The sequence below is a fragment of the Sylvia atricapilla genome, chromosome 1, assembly GCF_009819655.1.
Source record: "Sylvia atricapilla isolate bSylAtr1 chromosome 1, bSylAtr1.pri, whole genome shotgun sequence".
NCBI lineage: Eukaryota > Metazoa > Chordata > Aves > Passeriformes > Sylviidae > Sylvia > Sylvia atricapilla.
The window spans coordinates 153,066,859-153,088,009 of NC_089140.1; the positions used below are offsets into that span (position 1 = coordinate 153,066,859).

Consider the following 21,151-nt stretch of genomic DNA (forward strand, 5'->3'; position numbering starts at 1 on the left):
GTGGAGCAACCTGGTCCAGTGGAAGGTGTCCCTGCCCATGGCATGGAACAATATGAACTTTAGGTCCCTCCCCACCCAAACCATCCTGGGATTCTGTGGCTCTGACATCTCCCTTACAGAAGTCAAAGAGCTGCTGCAGTCTCTGTCTTCTGCACTGAACAGGAATGAAAGCCAGACCCGTGAGGGACTGATCCCAGCAAAATTATCAGTCTAGTTTTGCTTTCTGGACTATGAGCAGTGGAGAAGACTTGACATGTCTCAATACAAGGTCTTCATGGTTAGTTAATTAGCAGTCTGTGCTTTCTGTTCTGAATCTATTTCTCTTCAGTTTCTTGCCATTGATTCTGGTTTTTTTTCTGGCTTGCTCATTGGATTTAAGGTTGGATTTCTTTCAGTGCCAGGGAGGATGCAGGGTAGCACATGCCTGTTCCATCTGCAAGCTGGGAAAGCTCACTGCATTGCCCAAATTTTTGCTTACCCAAAATAGAAATTGTGGCTTGTCTGACAGGAATAGCCCCAGTGAGGCCGGGGAGTGAGGAATCCCTCACCAGGACATGTTACAGCAGGAGCTGGAGCTTACAGTGACACAGATCCAGTCAGGTCCAAGAACAGAACAGGGACTGAGGCTCCCCATGGACTGTCAGGCATTATGGCACTCTAGGGAAAAGGGGTTAAAACTAGGGGGTTTACACTGAAAAATCACACAGCCACAACAGCAGAATTTCTCAGGGTAGCATGGGCTTCAGTGGTGAGGAAACACGATATGAGCCAGGGCTCTGCCAGCCACAGAGGTTGGGTTGGGGGTTAGGGGAGGGCCTCAGAAATTCCTGAGCCTCCCAGCTGCCATTGTAGTCACCAGCCCACCCTTGAGAGCTATTTTGGTGACCACTGCCATGACACAGGAGCTGAAGAATTTGCTCTGAGCAGGAGAAGTCTTTCTGCTCCCTGGAGGCACTTGGATGGAAGCTTTGGTCTTTGCTCTCTGACTGTCACTGCTCCCGAAGGAAGGCTCTGGCTGGGGTAACAAACTCTCTTCTGTGGCATTAGGAGTAAGGGCTTCATTTGGGCTGTGTGCATTGAGCCCAAACAGAGCTGGGGCTGCCTCAGTCCTGCCAGCAGGAGCCCCCCAAAGGGTCTGCTCTGCCTGCTGCACGGAGCTCCGGTGTTTTGGGGGTGTTGTGGTGCAGTGGGGCTTTTGAAGCATGTTCACCTGAGCAGGTGTGGTGGCAGTGCCCTGGGTGGGTCTGTGGCAGTATTGGGGTGACAGCAGAAGCTGGGCCACGGGTTTTGGGGCTCAGGGAAGTGGGGGTTGAACTGGAGGATCCCCAGAGGTGCCTTCCAGCCCCAGCTGTTCCATGGTTCTGTGTGCTGAGGTGAGCTGGGGGGAGCGTGTACTGGTGCAGGTGTTGGGAGTGGGTTTGCAGGAACCTGTGTGAGCTGGAGGAGTGCAGGGAGTGCTTGTTCCCATCAGCTCCCCAGGGTGTGTGTGCACGGCTGGGCGCTCATGGGAGTGACACTGGGGGTCACAGATCGGTGGCAGAGCAGGAGAGAGGGTCGGGATGGTGTGCGGACATGAGTGCTGGAATTCTCTCCCGTCCTTCAGCCGCTGCTCTGTATTTTCTCCCTCCTCTTCCTCACTCTGCTCTCCTCATTTCTCTCTGACCCTTTGTTTCCTCTCAGCCTGCTGAGTGCACTAAGGCCAGCTGCAGCATGGAGGGTGACCTGGCGGTGCTGTCCCCTCCCGCGGCAGGGGACAGCGGGGACGCGGCCCTGGACCCTGCGGCGGGCCCCCGGCCCCCTGAGCCCCCCCAGCAGCATGGCAGCGGGGCACAGCGGCCCCGGGGAGACGAGCAGGGCCCCGAGGGGTGTCCCTTGTCCCAGGAGCAGCTGCCGGAGGCGCCCGAGTGTTTGATCGACTCGCAGCCCATCCCCTTCAGTGAGAACCCCTTTGTGGTGGCCAACCGCAGGGGCAAGGCCACGGGCACGGGCCTGGGGGGGCCTCCCCTGGGCTATGGCAGGGGGGGCGTGCTGAAGACCAGCCTCTACTCCAAGGCAAGCAGCGTGTGGCATGCGCTCACTGTCACAGCCTGGCCACTGCTCCCTATTAACCCCGTCACTGTGTCCTCCTCCGGCCACTAACACCCTGCTGACCTGATTCCTGGGGCTCTCTCCTGGCTCTTAGCTGGAGTTACTTTTCTACTCTTAGAGCAGATCCTCCCCAGCCACTGTCAGAGATGGATTTGGAGTGTGCCACAGCTCCATCTGGGCTGACTGGTGCTCCTGTCCCTCAGAATAGGACCTCAGAGAAGAGTCACACACAGATTAGTGTCACCTGCAACCCTCACCCTACAGAGAACTCTTGGCCAAAACGAGCATAACCAGATTCAGAACAAACTTTACCTTAAATCTCCCTCAGTGTCATTTTGGGAGCTGTGATCCTGCAGAGCATTAGTGACTTCTCATGCTGCTTGTCCTTGCTTGGAGATCAAGGGGTGATGTGGGGCAGGGGGACTCTAATGCATGGAATCATTAAAGAACAGGGCCCAGGTGAGTGCTGCTCAGGGGACAGGGTGGCCTCTCTGCCATCCTGCTGTCACTTGGGGTCTGCCCAGGGGCATCTGTCCCTGCCTGGGAACATCTGTCCCTGCCCGGGGATATCTGTCCCTGCCCGGGAACATCTGTCCCTGCCTGGGAATGTCTGTCCCTGCCCGGGGGCATCTGTCCCTGCCCGGGGGCATCTGTCCCTGCCCGGGGGCATCTGTCCCTGCCTGGGGGCATCTGTCCCTGCCCAGGGGCATCTGTCCCTGCCTGGGGGCATCTCTTCCTTGCCCACCCCATGGGCAGCAGGAGCTGTCTGGACTGGTGGAAGATCAGTGCTGGTGCCACTTGTGTTCCTGGGCTGAGCACAACCCTTATCAGACATCTGCAAAGCACAGCAGACCCTCAGCCCAGGAGCTGCTCCTCCAAGTGACGCTGTTTGGTAGATTAAGACTGTGGGATTTGGAGGGAGAACTTTGCTTTCTGCCCTGGGAAATCTGTATCTGACATTCCTGCTGTTGCACAGGGAACCTGTGGTGGGGCAGGGCCTAGACCCAAAGATACTGTCCTCCAGATGAGCACCACGTTGCTGTCCCCTTCTTCCTTTTTAAGCCTTTTGGGAGGTCTGAAAATCAAAACAGCCCCACATAAAGAGCCCCATACACAGTGGATAAACCAACCAACCCTCAGCTGTAGTGATCTTGGAGGTGGTTTAGTTCCTTGGTAGGAATTTCACAAGTATGTAGCCAGGGGAGCTTTGAGCAAGGTATCTGGGAATCTGTGCTCCAGTATTAACTTCAGGTCACTTCAGGCTTGGTGTGTCCAAATACTGACTTGTTTCAACTGACCGTGTGCATGGCTGTGGTATTAGTGTCCAGTTCCCTAAATCCCAAATGACCAGCTTCTACCTTCAGGCATGTGAAGTACTCATGAAACGTGCTCCTGGTGCTGCAGTGGGAGTGCAGGGGGTTCCTGGAACGCTGCTCTCTGTGCAGCTGCTGGGGAGGGCTGGTGGCTGCCTCGGCTGAGCTCAGTGCCAGCCAGCAGAGCCCTGTCTCCCTGCAGCCAGGAATGGCTGGTTTTGCCCAGTGTCTGTGGAGCAGGGGGTTTTCCTGGACTGTGATCCTGCCTGTGAGTGCTGTGGGGACTCAGGGAAGAGGATTCCCGAGGCTGTAACCTGATCCAGTGGCCTGGCAGGGCACTGGGATATGGTTCCAAAGTTTAACGTCATTCCCTCGCTGTTTCTGGTGCTTTTTGGGCATGTGCCAGCTGCTGCTGGGCCCTGCTGACCTTGCTCCCTGGATGTCCAGGGTGTCCCGTGCCCCTGGGCTGCACAAACCCCCTCCTGCTGTGGGGTACCACTCCAGCTTTGTCTTGAGCTTTGTCTTCTCTCTTTCAGGCTCCCGTGGGCGAGTCTGGGACAGGAAATTCCAGGCGTGAATCCCCCTATTCTCCCAGTAATCCACAGGTGAGACTGTCCCCAGGACAGGTGACGTGGGAAAGGCAGGGAGGCACTTGGGGGGTAAAGGACAGGGGCAGCTGAGGGCAGTTTCCATCCTGAGTGACACTGTCAAGGTGGAGGGGATCCACCACAGAGGGCGACCAGAGAGCAAGAGAACAACTCCCTGCCTCAGAATGACTCAGGGAGCCAGGAGGGTTGTTAGCTGGTCATAAATGGGCTCTGGGGGTGAGCTTAACTGCAGGGTCATGAGGAGGGGCTACAACGTGTACTTGTGAGGTTTTTGGGAATGTATTTTTGGAGCAGTGCCTTGTACAGAGATTCTTTTAATTCTGGTATGTGGTAAGAAATGGAGGAGTCAGGATTTGGACAAGGACCTTGGGTGTGTAAACCAGGGCTGCCCACTGCTGCCCAGGCTTGCAGAGGATCCCTGGTTCTCTGTGTGAGCCTGGAGCTGACTCACCTGAGCTGCTGCTGGGCAGGAGGTGGCAGGATCCTGCCACAGCCAGTTCTGGGTGACCCTGCCCTCAGGGAGTGGTTTGCTACAGCTCCTTGCTGGAGGCTTTCCCTATAGAATGGGAAGTATCTTTGTTTCTTGTAACTTCTGATGATTTTTTTCTTTATAAACATTACCTCTTACCCCTTGACATTTATACTCCTTATTTATCTCTGAACTTTCCTTTCCAATATTTGAGTCTTTGATCCCCCTGTCCATCCCATGACAGGAGGTATCACAGCTCAGGTGAGCCTTTTGAAATTAAATGAACTCAAATAGATTTTTAAATTTTCCCTTTACAGTGGTTGTCTATTACTGGGTTTAATAGTGGGGGTTGGAGTGAATTGCCAGTTGTACTTTGTCCTTACTCAATTTTGGGTCTGTTGTGTTCCTTGTGGAGTCCAGCTGTTCTCCAGCTACTCTCCCCACCAGCTCTGGCCCTTCCCTGGTCTTCAGTGAACAATTTCAGTTCTCAGAGCTGGACAGGAGCTCTTGAGGTGAACAGAGTCCCCCTGGGCTGAGGTGGCTGCTGAGACAGGCTTAGGAGAAGGACCGTGCAGGAAGCAGCAGGAGCAGCAGCTCAGTCCATCTCTGTTTCTTCTCAGCCTGTCTCACATCTCCCTCAGTTCTTGGATCATTAGAGTTGAGTGTTCATGAGGAACACAGCAAGGTTAGAAGAAGATGCTGTTATAGCTGAACTATTTCAATGCACTTTGTTCCAGCTGTGTGCCCCTAGTTACATTTCTGACAGCACCTACGTTATCTGTAAGTTTTCTTTTACCACAAGTGCCAGTTTTCTTTGAGATGGGTTTTCACAGAATTCCAGGATGGTTTGTGTGGGAAGGGACCTTCAAGACAATTTCATTCCAGCCCCCTGCCGTGGGAGGGACGCCTTCTACTATTCCAGGTGGCTCCAAGCCCTGTCCAAACAGGCCTTGGACAATTCCAGGGATGGGGCAGCCACAGCTTCTCTGGGCACCCTGTGCTAGGGCCTCACCACCCTTGAAGGAAAAGATTCCTTCCCAGAATCTCATCTAATCCCACCTCTGGCACTGGGAAGCCGTTCCCCTTGTCCTGTCCCTCCAGGCCCTTGTCCAAAGTCCCTCTCCAGCTCTCCTGGGAGCCCTTTAAGGCAGTAGAAGGGGCTCTGAGGTCTCCCTGCAGCCTTCTCTTCTCCAGGCTGAACAGTCCCAGATCTCTCCTTTTCTCGGGATTGAGGAGTCTTGACCTTCAGGTTGTTGCTCCAGAGCAGAAGTTCTGAGGAATTTTGTCTCTCATTCTCTGGCTCCATCTATTTTTAATGTTAATTCATTGGTTTCAACATCTCACAGTCCAGCCAGAATTTACTGGCTGATTTCAGAGAATTCCTTGAGGGAAACGGAGTGAGGTTTTTCTGTCCTGAGCTGGCACTGTGATGGTTGTGCCTAGCCTCGAGTCCTGCAGCAGGGTGGGGGAAGGCAGGAGGTGTTTGTGGAGGATCTGTGTGTGCCAGGCAGGGCAGAGGGGCTTCCCCACGGCGGGGACCCCACCAGCCCCGGTCTGTGTGCTCCTCTCCTGTGGCAAACCCAGCCTCTCCCTTTTCTCTCCCGTTCTCTCCCCTGCTGATGCCCCCGCAGGTGCCCGCAGCCCCCCGGGCCCCTCACCTGGCCGGCAGGGAGACGCGCTTTGTAAGTGCTCTTGGTGTGCGGTGTGCGCTCTGCCCCGGCTGCTGCCCAAAGCCCTCTGCTGCTCCTGGGGCTCCTCAGGGCTCCTCAGGGCTCCTCGGGGCTCCCCCAGGCTCCCTGGGGCTCCTCTGGGCTCCTCTGGGCTCCTCGGGGCTCCCCCAGGCTCCCCCAGGCTCCTCGGGACTCCCCCAGGCTCCTCGGGGGAGCAGCACCCAGGGGACACCCAGGACACCAGGGGCTGCCCCTGGGAGCTGCTGCTGCTGCGATGGCACCCGCCAGTGCTTTGGGGGGACGGCTTTGCTCGGGGGCAAGTGCTGAGGGTGGGGACGTGCCCCGGGGCTGTGACCGTGGGGCAGGACCTGGAGATGTGCCCAGGACTGTCCCCGGTGTGGGAGCAGCGTTTGGAGGTGTGCAGAGAGCTGTGAGGGTCCTCCTCATGGAGCACAGGTGCTGGGAGAGGCTCATGGAGGTGGGCTCTGGCCTGTCCTCGCTCAAAGAAGCAGGTATTGGGGGTTCTGTGGGACCTGGAGCTCCCCACACAGGGTAGGCAGTGCAGCAGGGGTGAACTGAAGGTTTTCAGGATGGGCTCCAGATTTACCCCGTGTTTCTGTTTGCAGGCTTCCATTAGCTTCATTACGTCGCAGGATGACAGTAAATCAGTGAGTACAGCTGCTGTGAGAACTGACTGTGGTATCCCTGTGCATCCTCCCAGCACATGGAACTTGTTTCTTCCTCCTGTTGGCTCCTATTCTGTCTCCTCCAGTCCTCCACTATGCCTCAAGTTTGTACAAATGCATCAGGTCTTAAATATGGTCCATCTGAAAACCCAATGTAACTGTCTTTGAAGCTTTTATTCCTATTTCCCCTTGCAGCTTCCCCTCCTGCAGGTTTTGCTGGCTTACACAGTTCCTGCTGCCACTCTAGATGCAGATGCTTTGTTCACTTTCACACAACATCCAGCAGTGATAGTGACATCTAGGAGAAGTTCTAGACTCTTGCCTCTGCTCCAGTAACTGCATTTCTCTTCAGAGCTCTGACTCGATCTGGTTCACTTCCATCCACAGCTTCTGCCAATTCTCATTCCTGGCTGATGTTTCCCTACCTCCATCCCTGGTGCTCACATTTTCTGAGCTTCATTCCCCTTACCAAACCCTGCAAACCGCTGTAGCTGCTGCTGGGATGCCAGGTGCTTCCTTTTGTCCTGGCCTTCTCTGCAGTCCCCTGGTCCTGTGTAACCCTTCCTTGGCTGAATCTCTTGGCGTTGGCTCCAGGAGCTCTCCCTGCCGGTCTGGCAGCTGGAGCACAGCTGAGGAAAGAATTGGGGGTGCATGGATGTGTTTATTCACCTGCATGGCAGACGCCTCACTGCCCTAACAGCTCGTTTCTCTTCTCTCTTTCTCCCTCCCCTTCTCTCCCTGTGCCTTTCCCGGCGCTGTCCCGGGGCACTGGCTGGAGCAGACCAAGCCTGGCGTCATTCAGCCTCTCTCCCGCGTGCGACCAGGCGCCGCGCCGCACAGGGCCCAGGAGGGGGACAGCCCCAACCCCTTCCAGCAGCCTGGGCCGTGCTTCAGGATCCACAGCTCTGTAAGTGGCCTGGGGGTTCCTCCCTGAAGCCGTGTGTCTGTCCTGGGTGGCTGCAGTGCCACGTGTTGTGGGGCAGGACACCCACCCCGAGGTGACTCTGTGGTTTGGTGACCACGGACCTGAGCTGAGGGTGGTGGTGGCCAAGCACCAGTCTGGGCTCCCTGAGAAGGGTCACACACTCCTCACAGGCAGGACCTGGTTGGTGCATCCCTCTTATTTCTCTGGGCCTCCCCAGCTGCCTCGTGTCTCCACGGCCCTGTCCCAGGAGTCAGCACTGCTGAAGATCCATGGCCAAAATCCCCAGAGCAGATACAGGTTTAGAGCCATATTTGTGAGGTGTTGAGCTCTGTGGAGACATCAATCTTACAGAACCTTGGTTGATGTCTGGCACCTTGGAGCAAAAGCATCCATCCTGCTGATGGTTTTTATGGTTTGCAAAATGATTGGTTCTGAAAGGTTCATATTCCTGGGGCTGCTTGTGGATGGGAGAGAAAAGTTCAGGTATTTGGTCCTTGTTGTGATGGAAGAGCTGTGTCCCTTCGATGTAAAAGTGGAAGGAATAGTGGAAGGTGTCCCTGCCCATGACAGAGGGGAGGGACTGGATGAGCTTTCAGTCCCTTCCCACACAAATCATCCTGGGTGAGATTCCATGAATCCAGCCCTTCTCTCCCCATTGGAGCTTGTACAGTGTGGTACCAAAACAGAGACCCGACTTGCAGGCAAAGAGCTGTACAGAATCCATGGAACTGGACAGGATCCACATGTCACAGCCTTTTCTGATCTCACTGTGCTGTCCTCTGGCCCATGCAGGAGCACCATCAAACAGCAGTATTTAGGCCTAGTCCAGGACTAAGAAAAACCAGAAGGCCTGGAAGTGGATTGGTGCAGCTGGAGGGTTGGAGGGATGAACAGCTAAAGGGGATTTACTTTCCAGCAGAAGGAGGGTTGTGGTGTCATTGCCACCCACTCCTTCTATTTCTGTCCTGCATTGGGCAGGTCACCCCGGTGCTGCTTTCCCCCAAAGGTGGCAGGATGGGTCACAGGGAAGGTGGGTGAGGAGGGGACCAGCAAAGACAGTGACCAGCAGTAGGAAGGTCCCCTCAGACCTTGTCAGATGTTTCCCAGTAAGTGTAATTCTGCAAAGGGAAAATCTGAGATCAAAGGCAGCTCTCCTCCACATCACAGATCCCTGGATCAGGTCCTGGAATCACAGGGTGGTTTGGGTTGGGAGGGACCTTAAAGACAGGGACACCTTCCACTAGAGGGAATCTTATTCAGCCCTATACAGAAGTCAGAGTCAATGTGTACCTGTCCTGTTCTAGCCCAAAAAAGCCTGATTCAGGTGGGCTGGTTGAAATCCTCAAGGACTGGCACAGCAATGTGCCCTTGGCCAAAGGATCTGTCACAACGTTCCCACCATGTCAGTGAAGATCCGTGCCACCAAAAGTACCATTTCTCCACCATCCAGGAAACAGGACGGGGCTGTGGCCCTCGTGCTGCTGTGTACAGTGTGTGTGCAGTGCTCTGCTCCTCGTGTTCCTGCCCAGGGCTCAGAAGCAGCCTTCCCAAGGCTCACATACTCCTTACATGTTCCCTACCATGCTCCTTTCCATATCCCACTCGTCGGGCTCTGCGGGCCAAGAGCTGGGCTGTGTTTCCCCCCGTGGGTTTTTCCACCCCCCTGTGCTCACCTTTACCTCCTGTCTGTCCCTGTAGCAAAAGCCATCGCCACCGTCGCCACCCTCCCCTGACGAGGTCCCCATCAATGTCAAGCAGGCCTACAAGACCTTCGCAGCAGTGCCCCTGTCCCACCCACTGCTCGGGACACAGGTAACACCAGCAGGTGGTGAGCGGCTCCCTCCAGAGAAAGCTGCTCTAGAGGAGGGACGTGGAGAAGCCCCGTGGAAGTTGGAGTATGGTGGTGGTCATCCTGGCAGAGTCCTGTCTCTGCCAGGTCCTGGAAGCTCGTGGAATCTGGTGGCATTGTTCTCCCCAGGCATTGGGATACTGATGACAACCATGCCGTTCTCATGCAAAGGGACTCTGAAATTCCAGACCCCAGGACCAGGCTAAGCCTGTGATGAGACATCTTTTAATAGATTTTGGTCTTCACTGGGACTCTTCCCCTCCACCTAGCTGAATGCTGGAACAGTCCAGGCTAGCTGAGGCTTTGGAGGTCATTGCCTCAGTCCCCCATGCTAAACAGGGCAGCCTTGGATGTTAGAATTGTAGAATCCTGGAACGTCCTGAGTTGGAAGGGACCCATAAGGATCATCAAGTCCAGCTCAGGACACTCCCAAGAATCCCACCATGGGCTACAAGCATTGCTCAAATGCCTCCAGAGCTGTAGGAGGTTGCTCAGGCAGATCCACTAAAATTCTGAATTCTGAGTTAGTTTTTGGAGTGTGTTTGGGTAAAGCCAGAGTTCATCTCCTTGCTCTCTTTTTGTAGGTCCTTTCAGTTTGTCTGATTATAAACCTTCCTTCTTTTCTGCAACTTGTTTGCAGTTCTCAGTTTACCCCTACAGATTCCTGGTTCACAGGCAGATTTTGTGGATCAGTTTCCTCCTCCTGTGGTTGTGTTCATCTAATACTTTGTTATGCATCCCAGTAAATAGAGATTTTGTTCCTTCTCCTGGCATCTTTGCTTCTGTAAAGTAAATTTTTGGTGGTTTTGTCTTTGATGTACATAAAGTGTGAGTAAGCTCCCACCAGCTGCTGTGAACCCCCTCCAGCTCTGGCTCAGCCCCTGCTCCTGTTTTGTGCCTGTTCCCCGTGTTTTTCAGTTTCTGCCCTTTCAGAAGTTGTCACACCTGGTTCTGTTTAACCCCCCATTAACATAAATCCTCATTCCTGACGATTATTAAATCTGTGTGAATTCTAGGGCAGTTTGAGGAGCCTATGTCAGCTCCTCTGGCCTTGGGGACATCTGGCTGGAGGATGGTGGGGAGTGGCTGGAAACTTTCCTTTTAGAACATGCTTGTTTCTCTCTGTTCTTAGGAATTGTGTGGTCAGAGCAGCTCAGAAAACAACAAAATGGCCTCAGAGGTGAGTTCTGGGGCTGGAAGAAAGGTGGGGGTCATGAGGGCTGTGGATGGGGAGATGAGGTCATAGTGTGGGAGGGCTGGGGAGGACAAGGAGAGTGTGGGGCAGCTGGCAGAGAGAGGGTTGGGGTGGCATGGGGAGGGTGCCAGTGGGCGGTGGGCAGTGGTGTGGCCGAGTGAGCTGTGGTCAATGGTGTGGCTGGGTGACCCATGGTCAGTGGTGTGGCTGGGTGACCCATGGTCAGTGGTGTGGCTGGGTGACCCGTGGTCAGTGGTGTGGCTGGGTGAGTTGTGGTCAGTGGTGTGGCTGAGTGAGCTGTGGTCAATGGTGTGGCTGGGTGAGCTGTGGTCAGTGGTGTGGCTGGATGACCCGTGGTCAGTGGTGTGGCTGGATGACCCACGGTCACTCGTGTGGCAGGATGACCCATGGTCAATGGTGTGGCTGGATGACCCGTGGTCAGTGGTGTGGCAGGATCACCCGTGGTCAGTGGTGTGGCTGGATGGCCTGTGGTCAGTGGTGTGGCTGAGTAACCCACAGTCAGTGGTGTGGCTGGGTGACCCGTGGTCAGTGGTGTGGCTGGGTGACCCATGGTTACGGGTGTCTCTGGATGACCCATGGTCACTCGTGTGGCAGGATGACCCATGGTCAGTGGTGTGGCTGAGTGAGCTGTGGTCAGTGGTGTGGCCGGGTGAGGTGTGGTCAGTGGTGTGGTGGGATGACCCATGGTCACTCATGTGGCAGGATCACGCGTGGTCAGTGGTGTGGTGGGATGACCCATGGTCATTGGTGTGGCTGGATGACCCGTGGTCAGTGGTGTGGCTGGGTGACCCATGGTCACTCGTCTGGCAGGATGACCCATGGTCAGTGCTGTGGCTCTTTCAGGTGGCCGCACACAGCCCTGGTGGACAGCACAGCCCTGAGCAAAGGTCCTTCCGTGAGAGGCAGAAGTATTTTGAGATTGAGGTGAAGCAGCAGCACCTGGACAAGCCTCCCAAGCGTGTGTCCTTGGTGGGGGAGGATGACCTGAAGAAAATGAAAGAAGAGGAAGGTACGTAGGAATATGTGCACAGAAGTTTGTCCTGTTAAGTGATTCCTTCCCAAGGAAATGCAGCACTTCCAGAAGCCAAATAATAACAAGCCCAGGGTGGTTATTGTAAGGCCTGGGAACATCTTGAGTAAGTGAATGTTGAAGAATTCTGTGGATGCTTCAGTAATTATTTCTGGGTTAGTGGAAGTGCTGTAGTTTCAGAGTGTCCTGTCCTATGGAATGACAGAATGGTTTTGGTTGGAGGGACTTTTAAGGCCACTCAGTCCCACCCCCTGCCATGGGCAAGGACACCTTGCATTGGAGCAGGGGCTCCAAGCCCTGTCCAGCCTGGCCTGGAACACCTCCAGGGATGGTGCAGCCACCCTCCTTGGAAAGGATTCCTTCCCAATATTCCATCTAACCCTGCCCTCTGGCAGTGGGAAGCCATTCCCCCTTGTGCTGCCACTCCAGGCCCTTGTTCAAAGCCCCTCTCCAGGTCTCTTGGAAACCCTCTATGTGCTGAAAGGCTGCAATAAGTTCTCCCTGCAGCCTTCTCTTCTCCAGGCTGAACAATTCAGCTCTCACAGCCTGTCTCCAGAGCAGAAGTGCTTCAGCCCTCGGGGTATTCCCATATCCCTGCTCTGGACTCTTTCCAGCAGCTCCATGCCTGCAGTTGGTAGACAATTCAGTGACAATTCAGTGACACAGACACAGTGAGTCTGTGCCAGCTGCCCAGGTGAGCAGCACCCTCACACAGGACTGCAGGAAGAGCTCTCAGTGCTCACTGTGCTGCTTTAGGTTTGCATTAGGAGGTAAATTGCTGCTCTCAATTTTGATGCCATTGCCTCCTGATTGAGAGTTGGTTTAGGAGATGATGAGGAACAAAATGAAGTGGAAAGAAGTGTTTTTACTGAACTGTCCAGCCACTCCTCTCCAAGTCATTCCTGCACCTGGCATTTTGCTGTCCCAGTTGTGGAACCTGGCATTTGCTCTGGTTAAATTCCATGCCATTAATAATTGCCCAGTGTTCCAGCCTGTCTGGATCCTTCATGGCCCTTCAGAGAGTCACCAGCATCTCTCACTTTGGCATCATCAGCAAAGTGTTACTGTTGCATTCAGCTCTTGCAGCCATAGAAAATTATTAATAAAAATCTTGCCCAGAACTGGCCCCAGGCCTGAGCCCTGAGGAACACTCCTGGGGACTGGTGGGACACCTGACCCAGAGAGCCAGCTGCTCCTGTCTCCTTCTGTCCCTGACCCTCTTGTGACTTGTGTGCTCATCATCAGAATTGTTCCCAGGGCCACTGCCACGCGTGGGGCCAGCACCAGCACCACAGGCCTTGGCTTCTCCAGGAGGCCAGGGGGAAGATGCAGACTCCCAGGGCAGTTCCCTTTGGGAAAAGGGCAGAAGAGACTGTCCCAGATTTGCAGTTTGAGCATGAGAACATTGGGAAATCTGCTGGAAGTCTGCCCATTGAGTGTCCAGGGACAGAAGTTTGGTGGATAAGGCAGGAGGGACTGAGGAAATGATGCAAAGATTGTTTCATCTGAAGCATCAGTGGAAGTGTGGAGGAACAAAGGTGTTCGTGGAGAGGGAATGGACTGAAACCAGCCCAGACTGGCAGGGATGAGAAGCAAAAGGACCTGCCCAGAGATCCCATCCTGGGGGGTTCAGTGTAAGGACAAGCCCAGGGTCCCATCCTGGGGGGTTCAGGGGGTTCAGTATGAGGACCTCCTCTGGGGTCCCATCCTGGGGGTTCAGTGTGAGGACCTGCCCAGGGGTCCCATCCTGGGGGGTTCAGTGTGAGGACCTGCCCAGGGGTCCCATTCTGGGGGTTCAGTGTGAGGACCTGCCCAGGGGTCCCATCCTGGGGGTTCAGTGTGAGGACCTGCCCAGGGGTCCCATTCTGGGGTTTCAGTGTGAGGACCTGCCCAGGGGTCCCATCCTGGGGGGTTCAGTGTGAGGACAAGCCCAGGGGTCCCATCCTGGGGGTTCAGCCAATGCTCTGTGGTGTCAGCTGCCTCCTGTCTCCCTTGGCAGCCCGCAAGCTGCAGCAGCAGCGAGCTCTTCTGCTGGAGGAGGAAGCTGAGGAGGATGAGGAGGTGAGGCAGGTGCCCGAGGCTGTGCAGTCCAGCGTCATCATCGAGGGCGTGGAGTACAAGGTGGAGAGGCTCAATGGAAGGAGCACCCAGGCTCCAGCAGCTCGGTAAGGCAGCACCACAGGCAGCCCTGTCCCACCCACGTGCCAGAGGTGTCCCAGGAATTCTCAGGGAAAAGGGCTGGGCACGATTCTTCTTCAGCACAGAAAAGGCCAAGGTTTCCAGCTCGCTCTTTTCAGGGAACAGCTCCTTCAGCTGCTCGAGGGCATGTAGAAAGGTGCATTTTTAGAGACAGATACTTCAAGATAAGCTGAATGATAAAGTGATGATGCTAAAACAGGTTTGGTTGTTTTTTAAGCTTTTGTTTCCCAGTTCTCTGGGACTCACCCTGCAGGTTACCTTGATGGTTTTTTTTCTAATTCTTGGGCATAGAACTGAGGAATGAGAGCAGGGTTCTCAAAGGCTCCAGGTAAACTAAGAATGCACTACAGTAAAGCTGAAGCTGTCCTTATCTGTCTTTGAAGTCTTTGGGACAGACATTCCCTCCACAAACACTTCAGTCACAGTGTCAGAACACACCCTGGCATGTGGAATCTGATTTCTCTCTGTTGTTTCTGCCCAGTCTCAGTTGAGGAACTTTCTCACATAATGATGCCCTGAGGCTTTCCTTGCCCCTCCTGTGCTGAGGCAGCCCAAGGAGGAAAGCAGTCACATGCAGCTCCTTGGTTCTCTGGGAAGTCCCACTTATCCCTCCTGTTTCCATACTGAAACACGGGATGCTGAAGAACAGGGAGGCTGGATCAATCAGATGACTTTCAGTTGCTTATTATTTATGCTTGAATGCAGGGCAGGCAGGGGAAGAGACTGAAATTGTGTTTCTTGAAATAATCTTTCTCATGCTGGAAGAGAAACTGAGATTTAATTAAAATAAACTTGAGCAGTGGAAGTCAGGGCTGAGTGTCACTATAAACTGAATAGCCCAGCTCTCCCAGCCAGGTTCCAGCCCTCAGAGCAGCTCCATAGCCCATCTCCTGGAAGAACTTGCAATAATCAAATTAATCTGTTAATGAAGGTATGAAATCAGGATCAGGTGACTAATTTTTCCAAGGTGAATCTTTCTTGGGCTCCTCTGGAATCTCTTTGTGCCACATCTGACAAAGCTAAACGTGAGGTCCAAGTTCCCAGGACCAAAGGGTAAGATCCAGAGGAAAAGAAAGCCCAGCAAATATTTTTATTAGAAAAACTGAGGAAAAAACTTTCTTGTGTGTGTGTTAGTGGCTGTCTGCAGCTGCAGGAAATGGGCTCTGATGTTCATGGGGACATTCAGGAGATCCCCACAGGAATGTTCACAGCAGTGCTCACGGAGGGCTGTGACTTCACCCTGGAGCAGTTGTTGATTTCCCGGGGAGGATCTGTCCCAGCCTTGGCTGGGTGTGCAGCCTGTGGTGCTGCAGCTCACAGGGTATTTTTTTCCAGGCCTTTGGAGCTCAGTGAGAACAGCAGCTCACAGAGGAATTCCCTGGAAGAGGGGATCAAATCTGAGCAGAGAACCAACTCTGTGTCGGGGTGAGTGGGACGGCTGGGGCAGGGGCAAATAGTTCCTCCTTTGGCAGCCGGGGCTGCAAAGGCAGGATCTGGGGCAGGAAGGGAAACTGATGAGAGCCAAATTCATAGAATCCCAGGATGGGGCGGGTTGGAGGGACCCCATCAGGACCATCTGGTCTCAACCCCCTGCCCTTTGGGGGTTGCTCCAAGGACAGTCCAAGCCCCCCCAGAAACTCCTTACAAAAGACCTCCCTGTGTTCCGTGTCCTGCCCTGTCCCACAGCAGCCTGGGAAGTGGCACCGAGCAGCTGCTCAGAGCTCCACTCCCAGGCAGGTGGTGGCCCCATGGGTTCCTTGTGACAGCCTGGGAGCCGTGGTGGCCCCCCTGTCACAGCCTGGGAGCCGTGGTGGCCCCACAACCTCCTTGTCACCGCCTGAGAGCCGTGGTGGCCCCATGGCCTCTCTGTCACGGCCTGGGAGCTGCGGTGGTCCCCCTGTCACCACCTGGGAGCCGTGGTGGCCCCACAGCCACCCTGTCACAGCCTGGGAGATGTGGTGGCCTCATGGTCTCCTTGTCACCGCATGGGAGCCATGGTGGCCTCCCTGTCACAGCCTCCCTGTCACAGCCTCCCTGTGACAACCTGGGAGCTGTGTATGTGGCCCCACGGCCTCCCTGTCACGGCCTGGGAGCTGTGGTGGCCTCTGTGTCACAGCCTGGGAGCCGTGGTGGCCCCACGGCCTCTGTGTCACAGCCTGGAGCCATGGTGGCCACCCTGTCATGGCCTGGGAGCCGTGGTAGCCTCCCTGTCACCGCCTGGAGCTGTGGTGGCTCCCCTGTCACAGCCCAGGAGTCGTGGTGGCTCCCCTGTCACAGATTGGGAGCTGTGGTGGCCCCAGGGCCTCTGTGTCACGGCCTGGGAGCCGTGGTGGCCCCCCTGTGACAGCCCAGGAGCCATGGTGGCCCCCCCTGTCACAGCCTCCCTGTCACAGCCCCCCTGTCACTGCCCTGGAGCCGTGGTGGCCCTCCTGTCACTGCCTTGGAGCCGTGGTGGCCCCGAGGCCTCCCTGTGACATCCTGGGAGCCATGGTGGCCCCATGGCCCCCTGTCACCTCCTTGGAGCCGTGGTGGCCCCCCTGTCACAGCCCCCCTGTCACCGCCTGAGAGCCGTGGTGGCCCCCCTGTCACAGCCCTCCTGTCACGGCCCAGGAGCCGCGGTGGCCTGTCTCTCACCGCCCGGGAGCCGTGGTGGCCTGGGAGCCGTGGTGGCCCCCCTGTCACTGCCTGGAGCCGTGGTGGGCTCTCTGTCACCACCTGGGAGCCGTGGTGGCCCCCTGTCACCGCCTCTCTCTCTCCCAGGCCGGGCGCGGCGCTGCCGGAGCCCGCGGCCCCCGTGCGCACGGCCAAGGCCGAGCGGCGGCACCAGGAGCGGCTGCGGATGCAGAGCCCCGAGCTGCTGGACAAGGACAAGGACAAGGAGAAGGAGCTGTCCCCGGCGGAGCGCCGTGCCCTGGAGGCCGAGAAACGGGCCATGTGGAGGGCGGCACGGTGAGCCACAGCTTCACTGCTCCTCTGGGGGCAGCGGGGGAGATCCTGCATGTGTGGGGCCTAAAGAGTATAAAACCAGGAAATGGGGGACCCTTTCAGAATGGGGAGTGAAACCAGGGAATGGGGACCCTCTGACAGAATGGGGAGTGAAACCAGGGAATGGGGACCCTCTGACAGAATGGGGAGTGAAACCAGGGAATGGGGACCCTCTGACACAACGGGGAGATCCTGATTGTGTGGGACCTAAAGAGTATAAAACCAGGGAATGGGGGACCCTTTCAGAATGGGGAGTGAAACCAGGGAATGGGGACCCTCTGACAGAATGGGGAGTGAAACCAGGGAATGGGGACCCTCTGACAGAATGGGGAGTGAAACCAGGGAATGGGGACCCTCTGACACAACGGGGAGATCCTGATTGTGTGGGACCTAAAGAGTATAAAACCAGGGAATGGGGACCCTCTGACACAACGGGGAGATCCTGATTGTGTGGGACCTAAAGAGTATAAAACCAGGGAATGGGGACCCTCTGACAGAACGGGGAGATCCTGATTGTGTGGGACCTGCAGGGAGTGAAACCGGGAATGGGGACCCTCTGACAGAACAGGGAGTGAAACCAGGGAATGGGGGACCCTCTCACACAACGGGGAGTGAAACCAGGGAATGGGGACCCTCTCACAGAACAGGGAGCTCCTGCGTGTCTGGGACCTACAGGGAGTAAAACCAGGGAATAAGGGATCCTTTCAAAGGCAGATGTTGAGGGAGGCTGTGTAGGATCTGTTCAAGCAGTGCAAAGCACTGGTGACATGGCTGAGCCTGCCCACTCCTGTCAGCACAGGGGAGGTGGGAGGGTTCCCAGATTCCCCCAGATTCCCCCAGATCCCCTGATTCCCCTGCACGGCTGTGGACACGGGGAGGTCACAATGAGCACAGGCACAGCCGTGTGTTGTGGTGGGTGTGTTCCTTCCCTCAGCACACCATTCTCACCTGATTTGTAACCCATGAAATGGTGTTAGCGAAGCTGCAAGGTCATGTTGTCCACAATGAAAAATGGAATTTCATATTTCCAGTGTTACTGGGCTGGAAATTGTGCTGCAGCCAAAACACTGGCAGGATCAGGCCATTCCCATTCTTACCCACATGAGCTTTTACATCAGCTATGAAAGAGTGACTAGGAATTTTTTCTGGAAGAAATAGAACTTTCTAACACAGAACTTAAGACTTGGAGCAAGTCCAGATGTTTACTGGGTCATAGAATTCTTTCCAAAAATTAGGCTGCTCCTATTGATATCTTTCTTTTCCTGATAATTCCTGTAGGAGATATTCACAGGACAGTCTGAACTGTCTCTTTTGGGGTTTGGATGAGGCTTGGAGATGAATAGGGGTTTAGATAAGACTGGAGGGATCACTATGAGCAATTCCAATGTTTGTACTTGACGTGGGTGATCATGGGGCTGTTGCTCCCAGGGAGGCTCTGAGAATGGAGAACTGCAAAGCAGGTCCTCACTGAGAGCAGAGCTGATGTTCTGGGGATTTGAGCACATTTCCTCTGAGGCTGCTTTTCCCAGAATCCCAGGATGGTTTGGGTGAGTGGGACCATCAGGACGATCCAGTCCCAGCCCCTGCCATGGCAGGGACACCTTCCACCATCCCAGGTTGCTCCAAGCCCCATCCAACCTGGTCTTGAACACATCCAGGGATGGGGCAGGCACAGCTTCTATGGGCACCCTGTGCCAGGGCGTCCCCCCCCTCACAGGGAAAGATTTCTTCCCAAGATCCCTTCTAACCCTGCCTTCTGATAGTGGGAAGCCATTCCCCTTGTGCTGTCACTCCAGGTCTCTGTCCAAAGCCTCCCTCCAGCTGTCTTGGAGCCTCTTCAGGGACTGCCTTGCTCTGCCATTTCCTTCCTTATGAGGCTGGAGAGACCACCAAGTTCCTTATGCTGCAGGTGTTTGGAGAGGGCTGGAATCACATCTCTGAGGAGAAGCTGTCAGTGTGAAACAGTGCCAAAAGCAGCCTTCAGTGTGACACTGTGCAAGCACCACAGTGTCAGACATCCTGCACTGACTTATTCTTGGTCTTTGGACCTCCTGTCAGGCCTCTCCTGGAAATCCACATCCCTGTGCTTGGAGAGGGGTAGTGCCCAATCTGCCATCTCCTCCCAGTGAGACATGTAAGGGTTTCACTCCCCCACACATCCCCGTGCCTCTGCTCCCCAGGTGTGTCCCTCACATGAAGGGGAAGGCTTTCTGAGACCTCTCAGCTCTGATTCATACCTAAGCATGGATGTATCCCAGCAATGCTGGAACAGAGGCTTTGTTTGAGAGGGGTGTCAGGAGGAGAAACAGGATGTTGCCCATGCAGACTTCAGGGAGCAGAGTCCTTGCAGAGACACTGCTGCTGTCCCACGTGTGCAGCTCCAGTCTCAGGCCTTGGCTCTTCCAGGAACTTGGTGTTGCCAGCAGATAAATCTGAAAAATGCTGGGAGGGGAGAGGATGCTTTCAGGTGATGTGATGATGTGGTTTGCTCCTGTAATGTTACTGTTTATCTGCCCGTGGTCTTGGACTTGGCTGGAGTTGCTCAGAGCACAGTAAAAGTTTCACATGACACTTCAAGAGGGTTATTGTGGAGCACCATGGGGTTTTCCACTGTGGGGAGAAGAAATATCTCCCATCCCAAACCTTCCCTTTCTGTTTAGTGTGTTCTGCCCATGGAAAATGAGGCTAGCAAAGGAAGAGCCTTCCTGAGGAGGGAGCACCTTGAGAAGCTGCCTGAGCTGTCAGATCCAGACTTTCTGGGTTTGTGTTTGGCCGACCAGGCTTCAGCTCCACTTTGCTTACAATGCTGAGGCCCAGCTTTTTGTGCAGTTCTTGGAGAAGGGCCTGGCTGATGCTTTGGGCAGGAATCAGTCACTGCAATGTGCTCCTTTTTGTAAGACAAGGAGGAGGGACTATTCCCTGCTGCCACACATCTCCCAGGAGGATCCAGTGGTCTCAGGGTCTCTCCTTCCCAGCTCTGGAATGGGCACAGTGGTGTGATCAGGTCCTGTCTCCAGAGGTCCTTGTGCTGCAGGGGAGATTCTGCACTGCCCCACACACAGGGCTCAGCCCCACTAACCCACGTTCTCTCCAAGAGTTTGTTCCTCCCTTTCTAATCTCCTGTCTTCTGCTTCCTTCCAGTTCTCTGCTCTGTGCTGTCACTTGTGACCCCATCAGTTTGCACCTCCTTGGGCTTTCCTTGTTCTCCCTGTCATCAGTGCTCTGCCAGGATGTGTGGTGCCCCTCCTTCCCCAGCAGCCCTCGTGCTCCGTGGAGACACACACAGAGAGCCACATTACACACATGTCCTGGGCATACACAACTCCTGGCACAGAGTCATGGAATATTTGGGGTGGAAGGGACCTTAGGGCTCATCTGGTTCCAGCCCCTGCCATGACAGAGACACCTTCCACTATCCCAGGCTGGCTCCATGCCCCATCCAGCCTGGCCTTGGACACTTCCAGGGATCCAGGGGCAGCCACAGCTGCTCTGGGCACCCTGTGCCAGGCCCTCAGCACCCTCCCAGGGAAGGATTCTCAGTATTTCATCTGACCCTGCCCTGTGGCAGGAGGAAGCCTTTCCCCTTGTCACTCCAGGCCCATGTCCCATGGGAAAAGGGAGGTTTAGAGGCTCTGTGCACACCAAGGCCTGGGCCCATGAGCATTTGGCAGCTCTCCTCCCTCACACACACTGGATTAGGGACACACTCGCCCTCAGTTACACGTGTCCCAGGACAGAAACCGTGTGTCATGTGCTTGGCCATTTTGTTCCCGTTCTCCCATGGTCCAGCCGAGGCAGATGAAGCCAGTGATCAGTGAATGCTGAGAGACTCCCACATCCCTCAGTCTGACTCACACACTCTGTAACCACCTCACAGCCTTTCCCTGGGGCTGGAGTTGTTCCCAGTCCCCTCCCAGCACATGGGGGAGGCAGCTCAGCCCTGGATGTGGAGGCTCTGAGGCTGATGTCCTTGGGCACAATCCCAGACTGCCCCCAGGGGTTGCTGCTGCCTCAGTAGTTGGGCAGGATCAGATGTGGGACCCAGTGTAGCCAAGACTGCCCCTGTGTCAGACCTGTGTTTCCCCTCACCAGGGTATGTTCCTGTATCTGTTT

The 21,151-nt window shown here is 55.2% G+C and overlaps 1 protein-coding gene across 2 annotated transcripts in view; it reads left to right on the top strand.

The window, feature by feature from the left end:
* Positions 1-21,151, top strand: part of SCRIB (scribble planar cell polarity protein) — a 108,117-nt gene that overhangs the window by 75,770 nt on the left and 11,196 nt on the right. Inside the window, exons 30-40 of one of the 2 annotated variants that reach the window (XM_066337751.1) lie at positions 1,681-2,052; positions 3,938-4,006; positions 6,110-6,160; positions 6,775-6,816; positions 7,616-7,741; positions 9,458-9,571; positions 10,741-10,788; positions 11,668-11,833; positions 13,854-14,019; positions 15,389-15,478; positions 16,814-17,002. In XM_066337751.1, the coding sequence (XP_066193848.1) occupies positions 1,681-2,052; positions 3,938-4,006; positions 6,110-6,160; positions 6,775-6,816; positions 7,616-7,741; positions 9,458-9,571; positions 10,741-10,788; positions 11,668-11,833; positions 13,854-14,019; positions 15,389-15,478; positions 16,814-17,002 (1,433 nt within the window). The remainder of the gene's footprint in view (positions 1-1,680; positions 2,053-3,937; positions 4,007-6,109; positions 6,161-6,774; positions 6,817-7,615; positions 7,742-9,457; positions 9,572-10,740; positions 10,789-11,667; positions 11,834-13,853; positions 14,020-15,388; positions 15,479-16,813; positions 17,003-21,151) is intronic. The other variant, XM_066337743.1, reaches the window with a different exon arrangement.